The sequence below is a fragment of the Hippopotamus amphibius genome, chromosome 5 (genome assembly GCF_030028045.1).
Source record: "Hippopotamus amphibius kiboko isolate mHipAmp2 chromosome 5, mHipAmp2.hap2, whole genome shotgun sequence".
NCBI classification, from domain to species: Eukaryota; Metazoa; Chordata; class Mammalia; order Artiodactyla; family Hippopotamidae; genus Hippopotamus; species Hippopotamus amphibius.
The window spans coordinates 133044709-133066007 of NC_080190.1; the positions used below are offsets into that span (position 1 = coordinate 133044709).

Consider the following 21299-nt stretch of genomic DNA (forward strand, 5'->3'; position numbering starts at 1 on the left):
ATGTGTTTGTATTTTTTGCAGTTTTTTTCCTGTAATTGATATCTAGTCTCATGGCGTTGTGGTCTGAGAAGATGCTTGATATGATTTCAATTTTCCTGAATTTGCTGAGGTTTGATTTGTGACCCAAGATGTGATCTATCCTGGAAAATGTTCCATGTGCACTTGAGAAGAAAGTGTATTCTGTCGTTTTTGGGTGGAATGTCCTATAAATATCAATTAAGTTGACATGGTCTAATGTGTCATTTAAAGCTTGTGTGTCTTTACTGATTTTCTGTTTGGATGATCTGTCCATTGATGTAAGTGGGGTGTTCAAGTCTCCTACTATTATTGTGTTACTGTCGATGTCCCCTTTTATAGCTGTTAGCATTTGCCTTATATATTGAGGTGCTCCTATGTTGGGGGCATAGATATTTACCATTGTGATATGTTCTTCTTGAATGGATCCCTTGATCATTATGTAGTGTCCTTCCTTGTCTCTTTTAATAGTCTTTACTTTCAAGTCTAATTTGTCTGATATGAGTGTTGCTACTCCAGCTTTCTTTTGACTTCCATTTGCATGGAATGTCTTTTTCCATCCCTTCACTTTCAGTCCATATGTATCCCTTGGTCTGAAGTGGGTTTCTTGTAGACAGCATATAGAAGGGTCTTGTTTTTGTATCCATTCAGCCAGTCTGTGTCTTTTGGTTGGAGCATTTAATCCATTTACATTTAAGGTGATTATTGACGTGTGTGTTCCAATTACCATTTTCTTAATTGTTTTGGGTTTGTATTTGTAGGCGTTTTCCTTTTCTTGTGTTTCCTACTTAGAGAAGTTCCTTTAGCACTTGTTGTGAGGCTGGTTTGGTGGTGCTGAATTCTCTTAACTTTTGCTTGTCTGGAAGGCTTTTGATTTCTCCCTCAAATCTGAATGAGATTCTTGCTAGGTAGAGTATTCTTGGCTGTAGGTTTCTCTCTTTCAGGACTTTCAGTATATCCTGCCATTCCCTTCTGGCCTGCAGAGTTTCTGTAGAAAGGTCAGCTGTTATCCTTATGGATTTTCCCTTATATATTATTTGTTGCTTTTCTCTTGTTGCTTTTAATATTTTTTCTTTGTGTTTAATTGTCATTAGTTTGATTAATATGTGCCTTGGTGTATTTCTCCTTGGGTTTATTCTGTATGGGACTCTCTGTGCTTCTTGGACTTGGTTAATTATTTCCTTTCCCATGTTGGGGAAGTTTTCCACTATAACCTCTTCAAATATTTTCTCAGACCCTTTCTTGTTTTCTTCTTCTTCTGGGATGCCTATAATGCGAATGTTGGTACGCTTAATGTTATCACTGAGGTCTCTGAGACTGTCTTCTATTCTTTTTATTCTTTTTTCTTTTTCCTGCTCTGTGGCAATTATTTCCCCCATTCTATCTTCCAACTCACTTATTCGTTCTTCTGCCTCAGTCATTCTGCTGGTTAGAGCATCTAGAGTATTTTTAATTTCAGTTATTTTGTTATCCATTGCTGTTTGTTTTTCTGAGTTCTTATGAACTGTTTCTTGTACTTTCTCTATTTTGTTATCGAGATTTTGTATCATTTTTACTATCATTACTCTAAATTCTTTTTCAGGCATTTTTCCTATTTCCTCCTCATTTATTTGGTCTTGTGGGTTTTTTTCCTGCTCCTTGGCCTGCATGGTGTTTCTTTGTTTCCTCATGGTTGTCCAAACTTTTGGGGTTGCTTGTCCTGGCGATAGAGGTGTTTATAGAAGGCTGTCCAAGCCTCAGACTAATGCCCACGTGTTGGGTTAAGCAAATACTAAGTGTAGGAAACACATACGTGTATAAGACACACAATTACTGAATCCATTAGGACATAAGGCTCTGGAAAGACCTGACAGAACCCCAGTATGCTATCAGATATTCAAAGAGAAACCCAACAGAAATTGACAACTGAAACAGAACAAATCAGAGACAAAAGCAAAAGCAAACAAACAAACAAATAACACCTTACACATACAAACACTAATCCAGGGAGATTTTGTAAGCTAGAATCAAATATAGAAAAGAGCTAGAGTACCACCAGACAGAATGGAGAGTCTCAGAATGAAATTAGACAATTGTACTAAGAACTAAGATAAAGACAAAAACCTAATATTAAATACCAAGGCTATGCGCCATCTGGAGAATAGAGCAAGGAGTCTGAGCAGATCAATAGTGTTGCTTATAAGTATGTTAAGATAAAATAAACGAAAAATGGCTGGAAGAAAGGGGAACAGAGGAGCGTAGTGTGATTGGAAATATGCAAATAAAAAGAAAGGAATAGAAATGTATAAAATGTGTAGGGATGAAAGGAAAGTATGAGAGATATATTGTCCATACTACCAAAAACTTAGCTAGAAATAGAAGTATATAAAAAGGCAAAAAAATAAAAATAGAATAAAAAATATCATTAAAAAAATTATGTTGTTAAACTTGTAGATCCCTTAGGACTAAGATCGTAATTAGTAAAGGAGAAAAAAAAAAAGAAAATCCGGAACTGATCCCAGAATGGACCAGTTCAGTAGGATTGATACTAATATTTCTTTCTCCTTAGACTCTCAGCTGTAAGTGTCCTTCTACTCACCTTGGGTTTTTTTGCATTATTCTGTGACCAGCAGAGGTTCCTTTATTGTTCATCTGTAAGCGTCGGTGTGTGGGGAGGGAGAGGGTACAATAGTGGCTCCTTTCCCTGGGAGTGAGTGAGCCGTGGCGCACTGTTGATTCAGTCTGGCTTGGAGGTGCCTGTTGCAGAGGGACACGCCGGTGGCTCAGGTGTAAAGAGAAAGTCTTAGAGTTGGGCCTCTCTCGGGGTTTTTTTTTTTTTTTTTTTTCTCGGCAGCCTCCCTTCTGCCGGTGTTCCAAGGGGTTTTAATCTATCCCTGCCCGAGTGCCTGAGGGGCCTGTTATCCCTGAGCGCCTTAGGTGGCCCACAGGGCGTCTCTCCACTGCCTGTTGCAGAGGCGCCGAAATAGAGAGAGAGGCTATGCCCGCGGCTCCTCCCCACTGCCTGTGAGCCTGCAGCATCCAGCCACCATCATGGCAGGGCAGCTCTCAGGGGCAGGCACTCCTTGCCACGGACCTCTTCCCTCCTGTCCTCTCGGTCCCTCACCTTACTGGCAACAATGTTTCTCGCCCTGAACCAGCTCTCCGGTTCCCACGCTCCCGCTCCCAGACCCTCTGTTCAGCTGTGAATCGACGTCTCAGTCCGGGAACGCTGAGCTGCGGTGCGGACCCTCCATGTGTTTCTCACTCCCTCCCGTCTGCCACAGCTCCACCGCTTCACCCTCTTTGAGCCATCATAGATGCCTCCCTACCGGTTATGTCGGGCTCCTTGCGGTCCTCTCTGGTGTCCGAGGCCGTCTGCTGGTGTTCAGCTGGTTCTCTGTGGGAATTATTGCGTCCTTCAGTGCATTCCCAATGCATCTGTGGAGAGGGATGCATTCCACGTCCCTCTACTTCTCCGCCATCTTTTTCTCTTGAACTTCTACCTTTTTGAGCCATAATTTCTCTATCTGTAAAATGGGTTTGTTGGTAAGGACCCTGTGAGTTTGCTATGAGCATTGCGCTCAGATAATCTTTGGTACAGTACCTGGCACAGGGCCTGGTACTTGTAAACATTTGATGAATATTAGTTTCTTCTCTGCTTCCTCTAAAAAGTGTCTGGCTCTATTTCCTAGGTTAATCTTCAGACTCAAAAATATTTTTATTATCACTAACCCAGCGACGATTGTTTTCCTTCTCTTCCACTTAGTTTTTTAAAAACTTTGTATTGGAAAATTTCAGTCATATACAGTATGAAGTATATTCATATATAGAGAGACAAGTGTAATGAACCCCCATATACCCCATCACCCACCTCCAACTGTTACTAACTCATGGCCAATCTTGTTTTTTCATTTTACTCCCCACCCACCTCATCCCCACCTCCAGGTTATTTTGAAGTGAGTCTCAAACTTTTCCATCTGCAGATATTTCAGTTTGCATCTCTAAAAGAACTCACTTAAAAAGATAACCACAATACCATTATTATACATTAAAAGTTTAATAATAATTTCTTAATATCATTAAACATCTAGTATTCAGATTTTCCCATTTGTCTCTCTCTCTCTTTAAATCAGTCTACATGTGGCTGGTTGACCTAGCCCTTAAATTTCTTTTAAACTAAAAGAAATTTCTTCTTCCCTGTCTTTGTTTTTTCTTGCAGTTTTTTTTCTAGAAGAATTGCTCCTACTTTTGAATGCAGACCTTGAAAATATTTTTGAATAAGCACCAAATAATTTGCAGCTTTGACTTAGGAAACTTATAATGATGACAATATAACTAATATATAACTTCAAGGAAAAATTAAATGTAGAGAATTAAACTTAGTTTTTGGCTGAATTATATGGTTATGCAGTTACAAATACTGGTTTTTGAGACTATGAACAGTGCATTTATTAAAGTTTTTAAACCCTATTTACAGGTTAAGGACTCCGTCTCTGAGAAAACAATTGGACTGATGCGAATGCAGTTTTGGAAAAAAACTGTGGATGATATATACCGTGACAGTCCACCACATCAGCCTGTGGCCATTGAACTATGGAAGGTAAAACAAACAAACAAGCAAACAAACAAAACCCCTACTTTTCCTTTGTAAGAATGTTGTTTGAGCATACTTTCTGTTACATACAACTTCGATAGTGGCTATGAGGAATCTATCCTGAAAATATTTTTGGGTTCATGTAACGTTCAGATATATGTTAGTTTTGAAAGAATTTAAAATCATCCACAAATAATTTGCGCACATCTTTAGTGTATCTCTTTATTGAAGGAAGAAAGAGGAATCTGGTTATGTTGTAAGTTATTTTCCACATATTTGATTAGAGAATTTAAACCCTACAAATTTTTGAAGCAATGGCAGGGACATTTTCTGTTCTGACTACCCAGCAGCTCCTTATTCCAGCGCTTTAATCCATACTCTGGGCTGTAGAAAATCACGCATTGAGCTTTTGTGAAGGAAGACATGCTCTCATCATTGTCCAGACACAAATCTAAAACTGCCTTGTCTAGTGTGATAAGATTGCCTATTTGTTGATGAATTTTAGGTATCTGAGAATGGAAACCTATGGGCAAGGGTATTATTTGTAAACTACATGTATTTAGCAATTAGTTTTACATTAAAGCTTTATGGTTTCCTCATTCACAAACAGTCATGCACAGTTTAGAAATTTGCTGAACTATGAACAGAGAAAGGGAATTAGGTGCCTTTCATCACTGAGCTGTGTCCCATTGTAATATGATGAGTGCGAAAAGACAGTTTCTGTCACAGGAGCCACTGAGAGACCTGACAGTGGTACGCCTCTTCTCAGGTCTGCGCCCCAGCAGAGGCAGGCCCCATTTCTGGGCCCCAGATTGACTTCACAGAGTCTCAGTAAGGATGGAAAACCAGGCCCCTCCACTGGGGACTGAGAAGAAAGAGTGAATGGAAAGCTTGTGAGTATTAGATTAGTTGTTTACCTTTATTCATCCCACTTCAAGAACCTCATCCTAGGTGACTCAGTTTAGAAAAAAGTTTCTCTAAAAATCCAGAAATTCTGTTTATTTTATATACAAACCTGACTGCATTAGAGGTTTATGCTAAGACTTGCATTGAAGATTCTGGCCTTTGTCAGGAAATAATGTGAAAGATTGGAGATTTTTTTTTTAAAATAAATTTATTTATTTTTATTTATTTACTTTGTTTATTGGCTGTGTTGGGTCTTCGTTGTGGCACATGGGCTTTCTCTAGTTGCAGGGATCAAGGGCTACTCTTCATTGTGGTGCGCTGGCTCCTCACTGCGGTGGCTTCTCTTGTTGCAGAGCAGAGGCTCTAGGCATGTGGGCCTTAGTAGTTGCGGCACATGGGCTCAGTAGTTGTGGCTCATGGGCTCTAGAGCACAGCCTCAATAGTTGTGGCACGTGGGCTTAATTGCTTCGCAGCATGTGGGATCTTCCCAGAGCAGGGCTCGAACCTGGGTCCCCTGCATTGGCAGGCAGATTCCTAACTACTGCGCCACCTAGGAGGTCCCAATCGAAGATTTCTTTAACACAAATTTATCTTGCCTTGGCTTCTCTTAAAAAAATTATGGAAAATGTATCTGAATTACACAGCGTTTACATGTATGCCAATTTGTCTAGTTTTAATAGCTGCTTAAATTTTGACGATTAATGTTGGCCAGCTTTATGGTGTGACAGGTATTGAAGGTTAATATGAATATTTGAAAGAAGCAGATAGTGTTCAGAGCAGTTGTCTTGCTTGCATGTTCTCTACCCCCTCCCCATTCTGTTGGAACATATCCTTATTGCGCCACTGTCCACTCAGACTTTCCATTGATTCTTTGAAGAGTTTCAGGTTCTTTGGAAGATTAAATAGGGAAACAGTGACGTGTCGTCCAGAGAGTACATTCCTGCCGCACTGTTTCATTGGTACTTTTAGGGTACAGAATAGTTGAATATCTGTAATTTGTAATATTTATAGCCAAGGTTTTTATTCTATTTGGCTTCTGTTTCCAAAGTTTTGATAGTTTTTTCAGCAGGTTTTCAGCTTCTTATAAATATTTATTTTTTATCTTGGTCTCTGATTTCCTTCAGAATCAGACAAGAGAGCTATATTTTGTGGTCAAGGAACTGCAGCTGTTATAGCGTCAGTCTTGAGCAAATAGGAGTCTGACTTTTCAGTGGTTAAGTATTTATTGAGTACTTTTATATACCGGGAATGCTGCTTGATGATGTGGTTACAAAGATCAAACAAGCCCTGCCCTACTCAGACATGTACAAAATAAAACAAGAGCAGGACTCTGTAATGACTGAGGTATCCCCGGCTGATTCCTGGGACTGTGGAGAAAGGCCTGTGGAGAGTCCTGCTATGTAATTATAATAATGCTGAGAGCATTTGGAAATCAACTCCATGTTAATTTAAGGGTTGATTAACCCTTTTAGCTTCTGCTAAGTTCCTTTCAGGCAAAGTGGGCTCTATTCTCCACACTTTGTCACATAAATGTATATTGATGAGCATGCCAGCCTTTACATTTCAGTATCAGTGATATCTTAGAGTCTCAGTTGAAGTGTAGGATATTGCTAAGACTTTATGTTTCACTATTGTATTTATTTATTGTGAAAATATACTTAGTGTTGACTTGGCAAGAAAATAATGCTTTAAAATTTATTTGGGAAATAACTTCAAAACTTCAGAAAGTTTACAAAATTAAAAATAGTGTAAGAACACTTCTATATCCTTTACCCAGATTTACATGTTGTTTACATTTTATCCCATTTGTCAGTCATTTGTGTGTGCTCACTCACATGTGTGTGTGCTAACATGCTCTCTATTTTCACACATAATTTTTTGAAATCATTTGAGTGTAAGTTACATGTATCATTTCTGTTTATCCCTAAATACTTTAGTATTAATGTTTCCTAAGAATAAAGACATTCTCTTACCTAACCAAAATAGTTATTGACTTTAGTAAATTTAACTTTGATATAACACTTTCATCTAATTTTCCATTCGTATTCCAATTTTGTCATTTGACCCAATAATGTTCATTAATGTATTTTTCCCCTCCATTGTAGGATCCAGGCAGGTATTTTTTTTGTCATGTCTGTTTAGCCTACTTTAATCTAGAACATTTCTGTAGCTTTTCTTTGTCTTCTATGACATTGATATTTTTGAAGAGTGTAACCCCTTCTTTTTCCCTCCCATCCTTCCTTCCTTCCTTCCTTCCTTCTTTCCTTCCTTCCTTCCTTCCTTACTTCCTTCCTTTTTTTTGTAGTAAAACATTCCTCATTTTGAATTTGTGTGATGTTTTCTCATGATTAGATGATTCAGGTTATGCATTCTTGGCCAGAATACTGCATAGGTGATGTATTCTCAGGGTATCGCATCCGCAGACACACATTTTGTCCATCTGTCTTCTATTGGCATTTTTCATTTTCATTAATAGTCAAGATGTTGCCTGGTTTTCCCAATGTGTAATCTACTGTGTAATTATAATTCCCCTTGCAGCTAATCAACTTTAAGGCAGTGCAGATACCCTATTCCTTATCAATTTCCCATGAAATTTCCCGCATTCATTGATGATTCTTATCTTATCCAATCTTTACTATTATGATTGCAGAATAATTTCCCAGCTCTAATGCTCTGTTCACATTTACCACTCGGCACGCTGCTATAAGCAAGTGCTCTCACTCTCCTATATTATTTATTTGTTTATTAATTATTGGTATAGACTCATGAATTCCTATTTTTTTCAGTAGTTTATAACATTACTGTACTTAATTATTTTGGTGTTCACATAGTCCCAGATTTGGACAGTGGGAGTCCCTTCAAACTTGCTCCTGTGTCCTGATATGCCTCTCATCTTTTTTCAAAGCATTTTCTATTTTCTGGTGCAATAAAATAGTCTGATATTATCTTGAACCTCCCTTGCTCCAGCTCTGGAATCACCCATTTTTCTAGAATCTTGTTTCCTTTGGGGGAAGTGGTATTAGAGACCAGGATCTGATCTGGGTGTTCTCTTTCCTACTGGAGTGTCTTTATGTGTAGGATAACACTGTACCCTGCAGACTGTTTTCTTTGGAGCTTTTTTTTTTTTTTCTTTTTTGGAAGGTGGTTATTTTCATTAAATAGAATCTTCATTTTATGGAAGAAAGTTTGTGTGTAATAAGTAAGCATAGAAGTCAGGGTATATCATAGCAGAGAAGTACTGCTCTGCTTAATTCTTGTTTTGTTTTTGTTTTGAAAGTGGAATCACTAAATTATTAATAGTATAAAAAAAAGACAAATTAGTGGAAAAGTTTTGGGTATATTATCTTTACTTGGAAATGTTTTGAAATGTTTTCTAGGGACATTTTCTTTTTTCCCTAGTTCTTTAACATAGCTATATATCTGGCAATGAGTTATTACAAATGTTCCCTTACCTAGTTTTGTATTTGGTTTGTTTATGTTATTCAGGTCTACAGAAGTCATTTCTAGTATTTTCTAAAATCTTACAACTCTTTTTTTAAGAACTTTTATTGAGATACAGTTAACATACAATAAACTGCATATATTTAAAGTGTACAGTTTGGTATCCCAATCTCCCAATTCACTCCCCCCCAACCTTCTCTGCTTTCCCCACTTGGCGTCCATATGTAAAACCTTACAACTCTTGTCTTTTTTAGGCTGTCAAAAGACATAATCTGACTAAAAGATGGCTTATGAAAATCATTGATGAAAGAGTAAGTTGAAATTGCTCAAGTCTTAAGTTTTTTCTTCCTTTTTAATCCTTAAGTTAATTCTTCAGGAAGCAAATGTTTTAATATATGTATTAAACGGAACGAAACTTTTAGAGAGCTATACCGTTTTATCCATTCTCCATCACTGCATGCCACCCACCTCAGCCCCCTACCCCCGCACCTGGAGACAGACAGGCAAAGACAGGCACCCAGGCAGAGGTATGTGTGTGCACACCACACTCTACTATTTTGTTTTTTTAAAACAGAAAATTTAAGGCTTATATAAAAGAGAAAATAGTGTAATATACTTTCATGTAACTGTCACCCAACTTTAATAGTTATAAATATATATGTAGTGTTATTTCATCTATGTTCTACCAACTTCCCTCCCTAAACCGTATTAGATTATTTTAAAGTAAACACCAGACATGTTATCATTTGATCTGTAAATATATGTGTGTCTTGAAAAGATAAGAACTTGTATATAAAACAGATAATCAACAAGGACCTACTGTATAGCACAGGAAACTCTACTCAATATTCTGTAATAACCTAAATGGGAAAAGAATCTGAAAATAGATGTATGTATATGGAGTGGGTTGGCCAAAAAGTGCCTTCAGTTTTTAAGTAAAAATAAAAGACACATTTTTCATTTTCACCAAGAACTTTATTGAATAACGTATTCACCCTTTTGTTCCACTAACTTCTGCCATTTTTCAGGCAACTTCATAATTCCATCTTACAAAAACTTTTTACCTTTTTGAGCAAAGAACTGTTCCAGGTGCTTTTTACAGTCTTCCAGGGAATTGAAATTTTTTCCATTTTGAGAATTTTGTAAAGACTAAAATAAATGGAAATCTGAAGGTGCAGTATCTGGTGAATATGGCAGATGAATCAGAGCTTCCCAGCCAAGCTGTAACAGTTTTTGCCTGGTCATGAAAGAAACATGTGGTCTTGCATTATCCTGATGGAAGATTATGCATTTTCTGTTGACTAATTCTGGATGCTTTTGGTCGAGTGCTGCTTTCAGTTGGTCTAATTGGGAGCAGCACTTGTTGGAATTAAATGTTTGGTTTTCCAGGAGGGCATAATAGAGGACTCTCTTCCAGTCCCACCATATATACTACATCACCTTCTTTGGATGAAGACCAGCCTTTGGTGTGGTTGGTGGTGGTTCATTTTGCTCGCCCCATGATCTCTTCCACTCCACATGATTGTACAGTATACACTTTTCATTGCCTGTCACAATATGTTTTAAAAACGGAACATTTTCATTACGTTTAAGTAGAGAATTGCATGCAGAAATAGGGTCAAGAAGGTTTTTTTGTTTCACTTATATGGAACCCAAACATCAAAGTGATTAACATAACCAAGCTTGTGCAAGTGATTTTCAACGCTTGATTTGGATATTTTCAGTATGTTGGCTATCTCCTGCGTGATATAACGTTGATTGTTCTCAATTAATGCTTCAATTCGACTGCTATCAACTTCAACTGGTCTATCCAACTGTGGAGCATCATCCAGTGAGAAATTTCCAGCACGAGACTTTGCAAACCACTTTGACGCGTTCAGTCAGTCACAGCACCTTCTCCATAGATTGCACAAATCTTTTTTGCATTTTGGTCGCATTTTTACCTTTCTTGAAATACTAAAGCATAATTTGCCGAAAATGTTTTTTTTTCTTCCATCTTCAGTATTAAAATGTCTACACAAAAATTCACCAATTTTGATAAGTCTTTTTTTAAATGCACGCTGATATAACAGCTGTCACATACAATCTAACAAAATTGTTTTCAGTTAAGTTAAAGATAACTAAGTGCTACCAGAGCCATCGTACGGAAAAAAATGAATGAACCTTTTGGTCAACCCAATATAACTGAATCACTTTGCTGTACACTTGAAACTAACAGAACACTGTAAATCAACTATATTCCAATATAAAATAAAAATTTTTTAAAAAGAGAGGGAAAAAATTTGTATAAAACACAACTACAATATAATTATCAGACCTTAAAAAAGTATGGATAATTCCTTAATATCATAAAAAATTGAGTAGTTTTACACATATCATTATGTATACCCAGTGCTTGGATCTCTGTCCAAATAGAGGGAATAAGGAAAGTCTAATAATTCTAGTGAATGGAATCTTATACCAAGTTCTTAGTGCTAAGTTCTAGTTCCAACCAAGTGTGCAGACTGCTTGATGACCAGGGCTGATTTGCATAACCTTTCTGACACATTTTTGGCTAAGTGTCCTTGTTGGCCTGATATTTATCATATACTGTTGTCATGAAAATGTAAGTTTACTGAGTTTATTTGGATGCAATCTATTAATAACCATAGACTTTAGTAGTAATAATATAAGCCAAAATAAGACAATGACTTTAACATTTAAAAAATTGCTCAGTTTGCCTGTAGAATTAATTAGCACTAAGAGAATCTGTTCTTCAGGTGCCTTTTGTTTTCATGAGATAAAGAAAATTTGAAAACTCAAGACAGAGATAATGGAAAAATCTCTTTTTTTCTTAATGAATAAATAACAGTTTTTCCATTGTTTAAGGGAAAATAACATTTGGTTTTTGTATGGAGGGATATTTAAAAGTAAAGGACTGGGGGCTTCCCAGGTGGTGTGGTGGTTAAGAATCCACCTGCCAATGCAGGGGACATGGGTTCGCTCCCTGGTCTGGGAAGATCTCACATGCCGTGACGCAAACTAAGCCTGTGTGCTACAACTACTGAGCCTGTGCTCTAGAGGCCACAAGCCACAACTGTTGAGCCCATGTGCCACAACTAGTGAAGCCTGTGCACCTAGAGCCTGTGCTGTGCAACAAGAGAAGCCACCATAATGAGAGACCTGCGCACCACAACGAAGAGTAGCTCCCACTCTCTGCAACTAGAGAAAGCCTGTGTGCAGCAGCGAAGACCCAATGCAGCAAATAAAGTAGTAAAATAAATAAATAAATAAATAAAATTTAAAAAAACAATAAAAAAAAATAAAAGTAAAGGACTGGGATCAGTCTCTCTGCATTGATCTAAAGATTCAGTGCATTCCCTATAAAAATTCCAGCTGCCTATTTTGGAGAAATTGACAAGCCAGTCCTAAAATTCATATGGAAATGCAGGGGACCCAGAATCATCAAAAGAATCTTAAAAAAGAAGAACAAAGTTGGAAGACTCACATTTCCCAATTTGAGACTTAACTACAAAGTTACAATAATCAAACTGTGTAGTATTGGCCTGCCATAGATGTATAGATCAGTATATATTGATCATATAGGTTGTATATATTGGCATGGACTAGAACTGAGAGTCTAAAAGTAAACCTATATATTGATAGTCAGCTAATTTTTGACAAGGGTATGAAAATAATTCAGTGCGGAAAAGAACAGCCTTTTCAGCAAGCAGTGCTGGGACAGCTGGATATCCACATGCAAAAGAATGAATTTGGGCTCCTACCTCATACCATATACAAACGCTGACTCAAAGTGGATCAAAGACCTAAATGTGAGAGTTAAAACTGTAAAACTCTTAGGAGAAAACATAGGCATAAATCTTTATAACTTTATATTGGACAGAGATTTCTTAGTTATGATACCAAAAGCACAAGCAATAAAAAAAAATAGACTTCATCTAAAGTAAAAACTTCAAGAAAGCAAAAAGACAATCCACAGAATGGGAGAAAATATTTACCAGTTATAGTTATGGTAAGGGACTAGTATCTAGAGTATATAAAGAACTCTTACAATTCAACTATAAAAAGACAAATAACCCAACTTAAACATGGGCAAAGGATTTGAGTAAACATTTGTCCAAGGAAGATATACAAATGAGTAATCAGCACCTAAAAAGATGCTCAACATCTTTTCATGAGGGAACTGGAAATCAAAACCACAATGAGATACCACCTCATACCCATTAGGATGGCTGTAATAAAAAGAATGAACAATAATGAGTGTTCATGAGGTTGTGGAGAAATTGGAACCCATCATAGAATGCTGATGGAAATGTAAAATGGTGCAGCTGCTTTGGAAAAACTGTTCGGCAGGTCTTCAGAAAGTTAAACATAGAGTTATCATAGACCTAGAAATTTCACTTCTAGGTTGATATGAGAAATGAAAACGTATCCACACAAAACTTGTACACAGATGTTCATAGCAGCATTATTCATAACAGTCTAACAGTGGGAACAACTCATAGTCTACAAATGAGTGAATAAATAAACTGTTGTGTTCGTACAATGGAATATTATTCGTATTTTCTTCAATTAAAAGGAATGAAATACTAAAAGATGTGCCAGCATGGATGAACCTTGAAAACATGCTAATTGAAAGTAGCCAGATACAAAAAGCACGTATTGTATCATTGCATTTTTTATCAAATGTTCACAATAGACAAATCCATGGAGATAGAAAGTAGATTAGTGTTTGTCAGGAGATAAGGAAAGGGGGAAATGGGAAGTGACTGCTTAATAGATAGAGGATTCTTTCTGAGGTTATGAAGACATTCTGGAATTAGTGATGATACTTGTACAACTTGTGAATATATTACAGCCACTGGATTGTATACTTCACAAGGGTAAATTTTATGGTGTATGAATTTTGTCTCTTTTTTTTTTAATATAATGGATCTGGAGCATATTTTTTTCCCTGAGATTCATTGCTGGTGCCAGTTTCTCCTGATTGTAAAAAAGGAGGAATAATATTACCTTGGCCATCAAGTCTTTGTAAATGTATTGTTATAAAAGTTGCTAGATGTTCTTGTTCTAAGATTTACATGTTTCTGCTTCTTGAATATAGTGTGTTCTGGTAATCAACCGTTACTTTATTCAGCATAGTTTCTTTTGGGAGGGATGGCGTGCAGGGTCTGGTTGTGATCTCCTTCCTTTTTCTAGGCACCCTTTCCTTATTAAGAGCATGGGCTTAACAGTCAAAATATGTGGATTTGAATCTTTTCGCCACCATTAATTCGCTATGTGACCTTGGGCATTTTCACATTCCTTAACTTGTCGGTAACTCAGTTTCTTCATCTGCAAAATGAAAAAAGTATTAATTCCTTTTGAGGGAATTGTTAACAAGGATTAAGGAAGTAATGTCTGAAGTGCTTAAGTAAGAGCTCAGTTGTCAGTTTCTCATGACACCTTAGGCTTTAGAAGGAAGTAAAAATTAAACCAACCCCACATCCATGGTGATTTGAGGTTATTCCTGAGGTATTATTTTGAAGGGTGATTTGTAAGCATTGAACACATAGGACTTTAATATTTTAATTTTATTTTAATCTTATTTTATTGTGTAATAAACAATTTTTTAAAATAAATTTATTCACTTATTTATTTATAGGCTGTGTTAGGTCTTCAATGGTGTGTGCGGGCTTTCTCCAGTTGCGGCGCATGGAGGCTACTCTTTGTTGCATGTGCAGGCTTTTCACTGCGGTGGCTTCTCTTGTTGCAGAGCATGGGCTCTAGGCATGCAGGCTTCAGTAGTTGTGGCACATGCGCTCAATAGTTGTGGCTCGTGGACTCTAGAGCGCTGGCTTAGTAGTTGTGGCACACGGGCTTAGTTTGCTCTGTGGCATGTGGGATCTTCCCGGACCAGGGATCAAACCTGTGTCCCCTGCATTGGCAGGCAGATTCTTAACCACTGCCACCACCAGGGAAGTCCCTGTAATAAACAATTTATACTGAAAGTTTTTATTTTTTATTACTCAATTCTTTAGCACAAAAAAATTGTGCTTTTTAAAAATAAAATATTGACAGTTCATCAAGCAAATAAAGCATTTTGTTTGACTATAGGAAAAAAATTTGGATGACAAAGCATATCATAATATCCAGGAACTGGAAAATTATGCTGAAAACACACAGAGCTCTCTTCTTTATCTAACACTAGAAATACTGGGTAAGTTTTGTTTTGTTTTGTTTTTTCTGTTTTATACTTCTCTTTTTTGAAGAAAACACCTTTTTTTAAAATTGAAGTATAGTTGGTTTACAATATTGTGTTAATTTCAAGTGTACAGGAAAACGATTCAGTTATACATATATATTTTTCAGGTTCTTTTCCATTATATTTATTATAAGATATTGAATATAGTTCCCTGTGCTATACAGTAAATCCTTGTTGTTTATCTTATGTACAGTGATGTTTATCTGTTAATCCTGTACTCCTAATTCCCCTTTGGTAACTGTAAGTTTGTTTTCTAAGTCTGTGAGTCTGTTTTTGTTTTGTAAGTAAGTTCATTTGTATTACTTTTTAGATTCTGCATATCAGTGATATTATATAATATTTGTCTTTATATGATTTACTTCACTCAGTATGATAATCTCTAGATGGCAATATTTCATTCTTTTTTAGGCCGAGTCATATTCCGTCATATGTATATACCATATCTTCTTTAGCCGCTCTTCTGTTGATGAATACTTAGGTTACTTCCATGTCTTGGCTGTTGTAAATAGTGCTGCTATGAATATTGGGGTGCATGTATCTTTCTGAATTAGAGTTTTCATCTTTTCTGGATATATGCCCAGGAGTGGGATTGCTGGATCATGTGGTAACTCTATTTTTAGTTTTTTAAGAAACCTCCATACTGTTAAGAAAACACCTTTTAGACTTCACTCTTTCATAATTTGACAGCCTAACCAGTTTAACACTGAAGTTTTTCTTTGCACCAACTAGAAAGGAATAGCTTTTTTTATTTTTATTTTTTAGTAAGAAGGGAAATATATAGTTTCTTTGGAATGGAATGCGGACTAATCAAAATACCCAGGCTCTCATAAAATGACTTTAGCTACCTCATGAGAATGCTGTAATTAATAATTTGGTAATTGCAGATGATTTTATTTTTTTACGCGTCTCCTACAATTTGGAAAGCCTGTGGCCTGACTGCTTCCTCCTCTGTCAGTAATACTTCCCTATGTTTCAAAACAAAAGGTAGAAGAAATAAAACTGTATATGTAAAAGTTTTTTTGAGATTTTTCTTAAAAAAAAAAAAACTGTTCAGTTTAGATGGTATTTTTCCTCCTATGACTTTGTTCTAAGTTGGTGAGGTCTTATTGTAATGAAAGTTGTAATGAGTAAATTTTTGGGGACAAGGACAATACCATCCATTTGAAGAAGGTAATATGTCTTTATGTCACCCTAAAAGAATAACACAAATCCCTACTGAATTTCCCAGGCCTGTTCTGCCTGCACATTCAGTGACATGTTTGCCAACACAATGAAAGGAGGGAGCAAAGAGCAGAATGTTTGTTAAGCATATACTTAAAATGAGGTCATATGGAAATTGCACTGAGGAGAAGAAATGCAAGACTTGCAGTATTTTTCCACGATAGCTAATTAAAATTCCAAATGTGCTCTTGGTGTGCTGTAGTCTGAGGAAAACTCTTTTATTTAAAAGTTAAAGTTCAGAAATCTGTTAATGGTAAATGGTCAGCTTGTCTTTGTGCTCAGTTTTGCTCACATAAATCCTGTTTTTCAGATATAAAACTTAGGATGAACATCTTTTACATGGTTAGGTGATTTCTCTGTGCTGCTTCTACTGACTTGTTATACATTTAAAGAGAAAAGAGCAGCCCTGTTGTTTAATTTCTACAATCACAGGTATAAAGGATCTGCATGCAGATCATGCCGCAAGTCACATTGGAAAAGCACAAGGCATTGTCACTTGCTTGAGAGCAACGCCCTATCATGGTAGCAGAAGAAGAGTGTTCCTTCCCATGGATATTTGTATGCTGGTAAGGCCGTTGTTTGTACCCTCTAATTATTTACCTCAAGAATATGGGGAGGGTTGTCTCTTGGTTCTTTGCTTAGTCTATTCAAGTAACCGCTTTGAAACACATGCTTGTTGCTTTTTTGCTCCAAAGTTATCAAGTCAGAATTTTATCAGTGAGGCGTTTTAGGTCTGTGGTGGAGCTATTAGTAAGAAGGTGTAGAGAACCTCACTTGGTGTGGCTTCGTGTTGATGTCTTACTCCCTTTCAAGCAATTACAGTAATTATTCCTTAGCCTCTTCTTTATTTTGAAGGAGGAAATAATCCATTAAAAAAGAATACTGTTTATGAGAACTTTAGTTTTCTGGCTGAGGTTCATTATTGTCTGTTCTTTTAAACTGCTTATCTGTTTTTTGCTTTATTTTGTTCCACCTGCAACTGTGATTAGCATCTTGTTGCATATTCTTCCAGGAGAGAGAGAGAGAGAGAGAGTGTGTGTGTGTGTGTGTGGAGACACACACACGTACATATATTTTAAAAAACAAAATGGCATTGTACTGTTACATACTAGTCTATCACCAATTTTCCTGACCTAGTTTTAAGTGTGCTTTTTGATTCCTAATGTACATTTTCCCACACAGCATGGTGTTTCACAAGAGGATTTTCTACGGAAGAGCCAAGATAAAAATGTGAGAGATGTGGTATATGACGTTGCTAGCCAGGCACACTCGCACCTAAAGCACGTAAGTAGCCTCTTTTTGCCAAATCGTGTAACTATCGTTTCTAGCTGTGGCTGCTCCTAGAGCATGGTTGTAGTGTTCTCTCTGGCAGTCCATATCCATCATTCACTGAAATCCCAGTAGGTTTATCTCGGACTGTTGTAAAAGTTTTCTACTTTTTAAAAATCTCCTTCTCTCTCTCAGCTTCCTCATTTAGCTCATCTCTGATCCATCCACTCACTATTCTCTCTCAGGGGACAGTGTGTCTTTCGGCTATTGCCTCTTCTACTCTTCTAGGACCTTGCATCATCAGCTGGTGTTTCAGTTGGCCTTTCTGTTAACTTGCCCCTTTTATCTTCTGGTTTGTTGCTACTGACTTTTGAAGTTATAGGCAGCCCATTGGACCCTTCTGTTTCTTACTTTTCCCTCCCAGTTAAGCTTTTTTGAATAGGTGTTCAACATTCATCTTTACCTCAAGGCCATCACCACTGTGGCACCGTTCACCATACTATAATTTGGCTTTCATCCTGCTGACTCTAATAATAATCTCTAGTAAATAATCTCCTTATTGCCACATTTAAAGGGTGTCTGATTTATTGCATTCTTAAACCCTCTTGGTAGCTTCACTTTAAATGCTTCCAAGATATGAGTGAGTGCTATAGAAATTGCAGGGGAGTCCAAAGGGCTGTGCTTCTCCTGTGGCTCAGTCTTATTTCATACCTGCAACATATTTTAAGAGAGACTTACAAGAGGGGAATTGTATCACCAAAACCATTGTGATCTTTGAATTTTGGTGGTATACTTGTTCACAACAATAGAAGAGCAAATTTGTTGCAATAAGAAATATTTTTGTCACTTATCTAGGTTGCTCAGTCAAAATAGCTTCTAAAGTTAAAATTTACATTTAAGTTATTAAAGCCCAGAAAGTACAAACAAGTGATTATCATATTTAATATAACATAAATATATTAAAGCTATAATATTAAGCTTACCAACTAATTAAGCTGTAGTAAGTCATTAAAAAAGTGTCTGATTTAGAGAGGGAATATGTTTTATATGTCTGTGTATGTATGTGAATGTACGTACACATATGCATACATACACACATATGACAGAGGAAGAATCAACTTCTTGATAACTGATTGGATTGTAACAGGATCAGGAAGTAGGAAAGTCCAAGGGTGCGTGGAGTTCAAATATAGATGGTGGTGGTGCCAGTCAGAGACTACAATAAAAAAGCAGTGGTGTGTTTGTTGGGTGCTGATTGGTAGACTTTGGGTTAGCTGCTGGACATTAAGGGGATTAGAAGGCAATCAGAGAGGTGGACTAAAATGCAGATTGCAAGATCATGACTTTAAAAGGTCAGAACTGGAGATACAGATTGGGGAGTCATCCACATGGAAGGCTTATATTTAAAGCTCTAAGTGTGGATATGCTGTTGTCCAAGGAGAATATACATTTAGACAGTAAGACCAAAGGCAGAACCTCGAGCCCACCTCCATTTCTCAGGTAGGAGGAGAAAGGGCCATTTATTAAGAAGAAGGAGAAGGAAAGAATGATCAAAGAAGTAGGAAAACTCAGAGTCAGTGTCTTGGAAACCTAGGGAAGAGCAAATTCCAAGAACAGGGAATACTAAAGTTTTGCATTTCTCAGAGAGATTGAAGAGAAAGGATGGGTATGATGATTAGTAAATTGTGGATAATCTTAAAGAGAGCAATTTTAGTTAATGATGTAAAAGCAGAATATAGAGGATTAAGAAGTGAGTCAGAAAGCAGAAGCGGTGTCTGACAATATAAACAAAGACCTGTAGACAGAAGTGGGCTTGGTGAGGGCTGGATGGTGGGCATCAGCCTGAGCGAATCAGGGCTCTGTAGTCCAGAGTGGTAGGGAGTTAGGTTGGATAGATGAGGTTAGATTCAAGATGTGTAGGCCTTTGAATTCCAAGATGAATAGTTGAGACATGATCTATCAGGGTGTTAAGTTAAAGAAAGTAAAAGTAAAACAGTGACTTTAGGACATTAATTTGGCTGACTGTGGCATGAATTAAAGGTTGGCGAACACAGAGGCAGGAAGATGAGCTAGAAGGATATTATATTCATCTAGACAGGAGAGAATGACATCCAAGCTGGGGAGGTGCTGGGACTTGTATGCAAGTACAGTTGACCCTTTATTTATTTATTTTTTTATAAATTTATTTTTTACTTTTTTGGCTGTGTTTGGGCTTCATTGCTGCGTGCAGACTTTCTTTAGTTGTGGAGAGCGGGGCCTACTCTTATTTGCAGTGTGCAGGCTTCTCAGTGCAGTGGCCTCTCTTGTGGAGCACAGGCTCTAGGTGCATAGGCTTAGTTGCTCCAAGGCATGTGGGATCTTCCCGGACCAGGGTTCCAACTCGTGTCCCCTGCATTGGCAGGTGGATTCTTAACCTCTGCAGCACCAGAGAAGCCCACAGTTAACCCTTGAACCTCCAGGCAGTTGAAAATCTTATAGTTTATCAGCGGCCTTCGGTATCCAAGGTTCCTCCGTAGGGGTGGATTCAACCAACCAAGGATCATGTAGTACTATAGTATTTACTTTTGAAAAAAATCTGTGTATAAGTGAACCCATGTTATTCTAGGGTCACCTGTATTTCTTCATTTATCTCTTACCAAAGAGCTGAGGGGGGTGGTCAAAGTTATAAGCAGCTGGAAATGCCAAAACCAAATGTAAGAAAGAATAGAATTCTTAATATAGTACCTTTTCTTGATTCCTTTAAGTTTGGTAAATTAATCTCAACCGGCAGGAGATGAGAACTGTTTTCTTGCTTTCGAGAGCAGCCCTAGCAGTGCTGATTTAAACTGCTGGTGTTGCTTTGTGTTCACTTTCAGAGGGAGAGTGTTTATTTCCAGAAATATTTATTGAAACCAGTTTCCTTTTGTCTTCTTTTTTTAGGCTAGGTCCTTCCACAAAAGTGTTCCTGTGAAAGCATTTCCTGCTTTTCTTCAGACAGTAAGTAGATTAACAGAGGAGGTTTAATTAATGAAGCAGATGTGTATAATTTTTTTTTTCTATTTTATAAGGTTCCCAATGCAGTTCTTTAGTTTGGAGGCTTTATTTTTGTTTTCCTCCCTTTTGGTGCATTTTGTTAGTTACACTCTGCGTTGGTGAAGGTCATGCCCGTGTTCCCCAGAGGCAGGTGAGTGGAATTGTCATTAGCGCTGACTGCAGCCGGACCGCATTGCTTTGAATCTGCTTTGCCACTTACTAGCTGTGGAACAAGTTCCTTAATCACTGTGTACCTCAGTTTACTCATAGGTAAAATGGGACTCATAGGAGAAACCACCTCATAGGAATGTTAGGCTACTTATAGCAATATAAGTATTACTTAATAGTCTGTTAATTTCTTCTCCATAGTGACCATATTGTAGCATTGGTTCCCAAAAGTGGTTCACAGACCAGTGCTGAGCTGGCTGCATCAGAATAGTCTGGAACACTTCTTCAAAAATACAGATTCTTGGGGTCTTCTTACTGAATAAGACTCTTGAGGTTGGGGAGGGGGGCATTCCTAAGAGGATCTTTGATTTTAAGAAATTCCCCAGGTGATTCTGATGTGTAGCCTGGTTCAGGAACCGTTGTTGTAAAATACATAAAGAAATGAGAATA

At 37.3% G+C, this 21299-nt stretch overlaps 1 protein-coding gene and 1 non-coding gene across 12 annotated transcripts in view; both read left to right on the top strand.

Moving 5' to 3' along the window:
- The window catches only part of NDUFAF6 (NADH:ubiquinone oxidoreductase complex assembly factor 6), a 62406-nt gene that overhangs the window by 23814 nt on the left and 17293 nt on the right, over positions 1-21299 (top strand). For 7 of the 11 annotated variants that reach the window (XR_009053764.1, XR_009053765.1, XR_009053763.1 and 4 more), the window contains exons 3-8: positions 4472-4594; positions 9190-9246; positions 15032-15134; positions 16833-16966; positions 17583-17684; positions 20589-20645. Coding sequence is in view for 6 of the 11 variants with exons in the window: in XM_057735350.1 (XP_057591333.1) it covers positions 4472-4594; positions 9190-9246; positions 15032-15134; positions 16833-16966; positions 17583-17684; positions 20589-20645 (576 nt within the window). In the remaining 5 variants the exon portion in view is untranslated. Of the gene's footprint in view, positions 1-4471; positions 4595-5359; positions 5482-9189; positions 9247-15031; positions 15135-16832; positions 16967-17582; positions 17685-20588; positions 20833-21299 lie in introns of those variants that run through there. The other 4 variants (XR_009053766.1, XR_009053767.1, XM_057735353.1 and 1 more) reach the window with 3 other exon arrangements.
- LOC130854697 (small nucleolar RNA SNORA14) lies at positions 18257-18391 on the top strand. Its single transcript, XR_009054137.1, has one exon. It is a non-coding gene; the product is annotated as a small nucleolar RNA SNORA14 (small nucleolar RNA).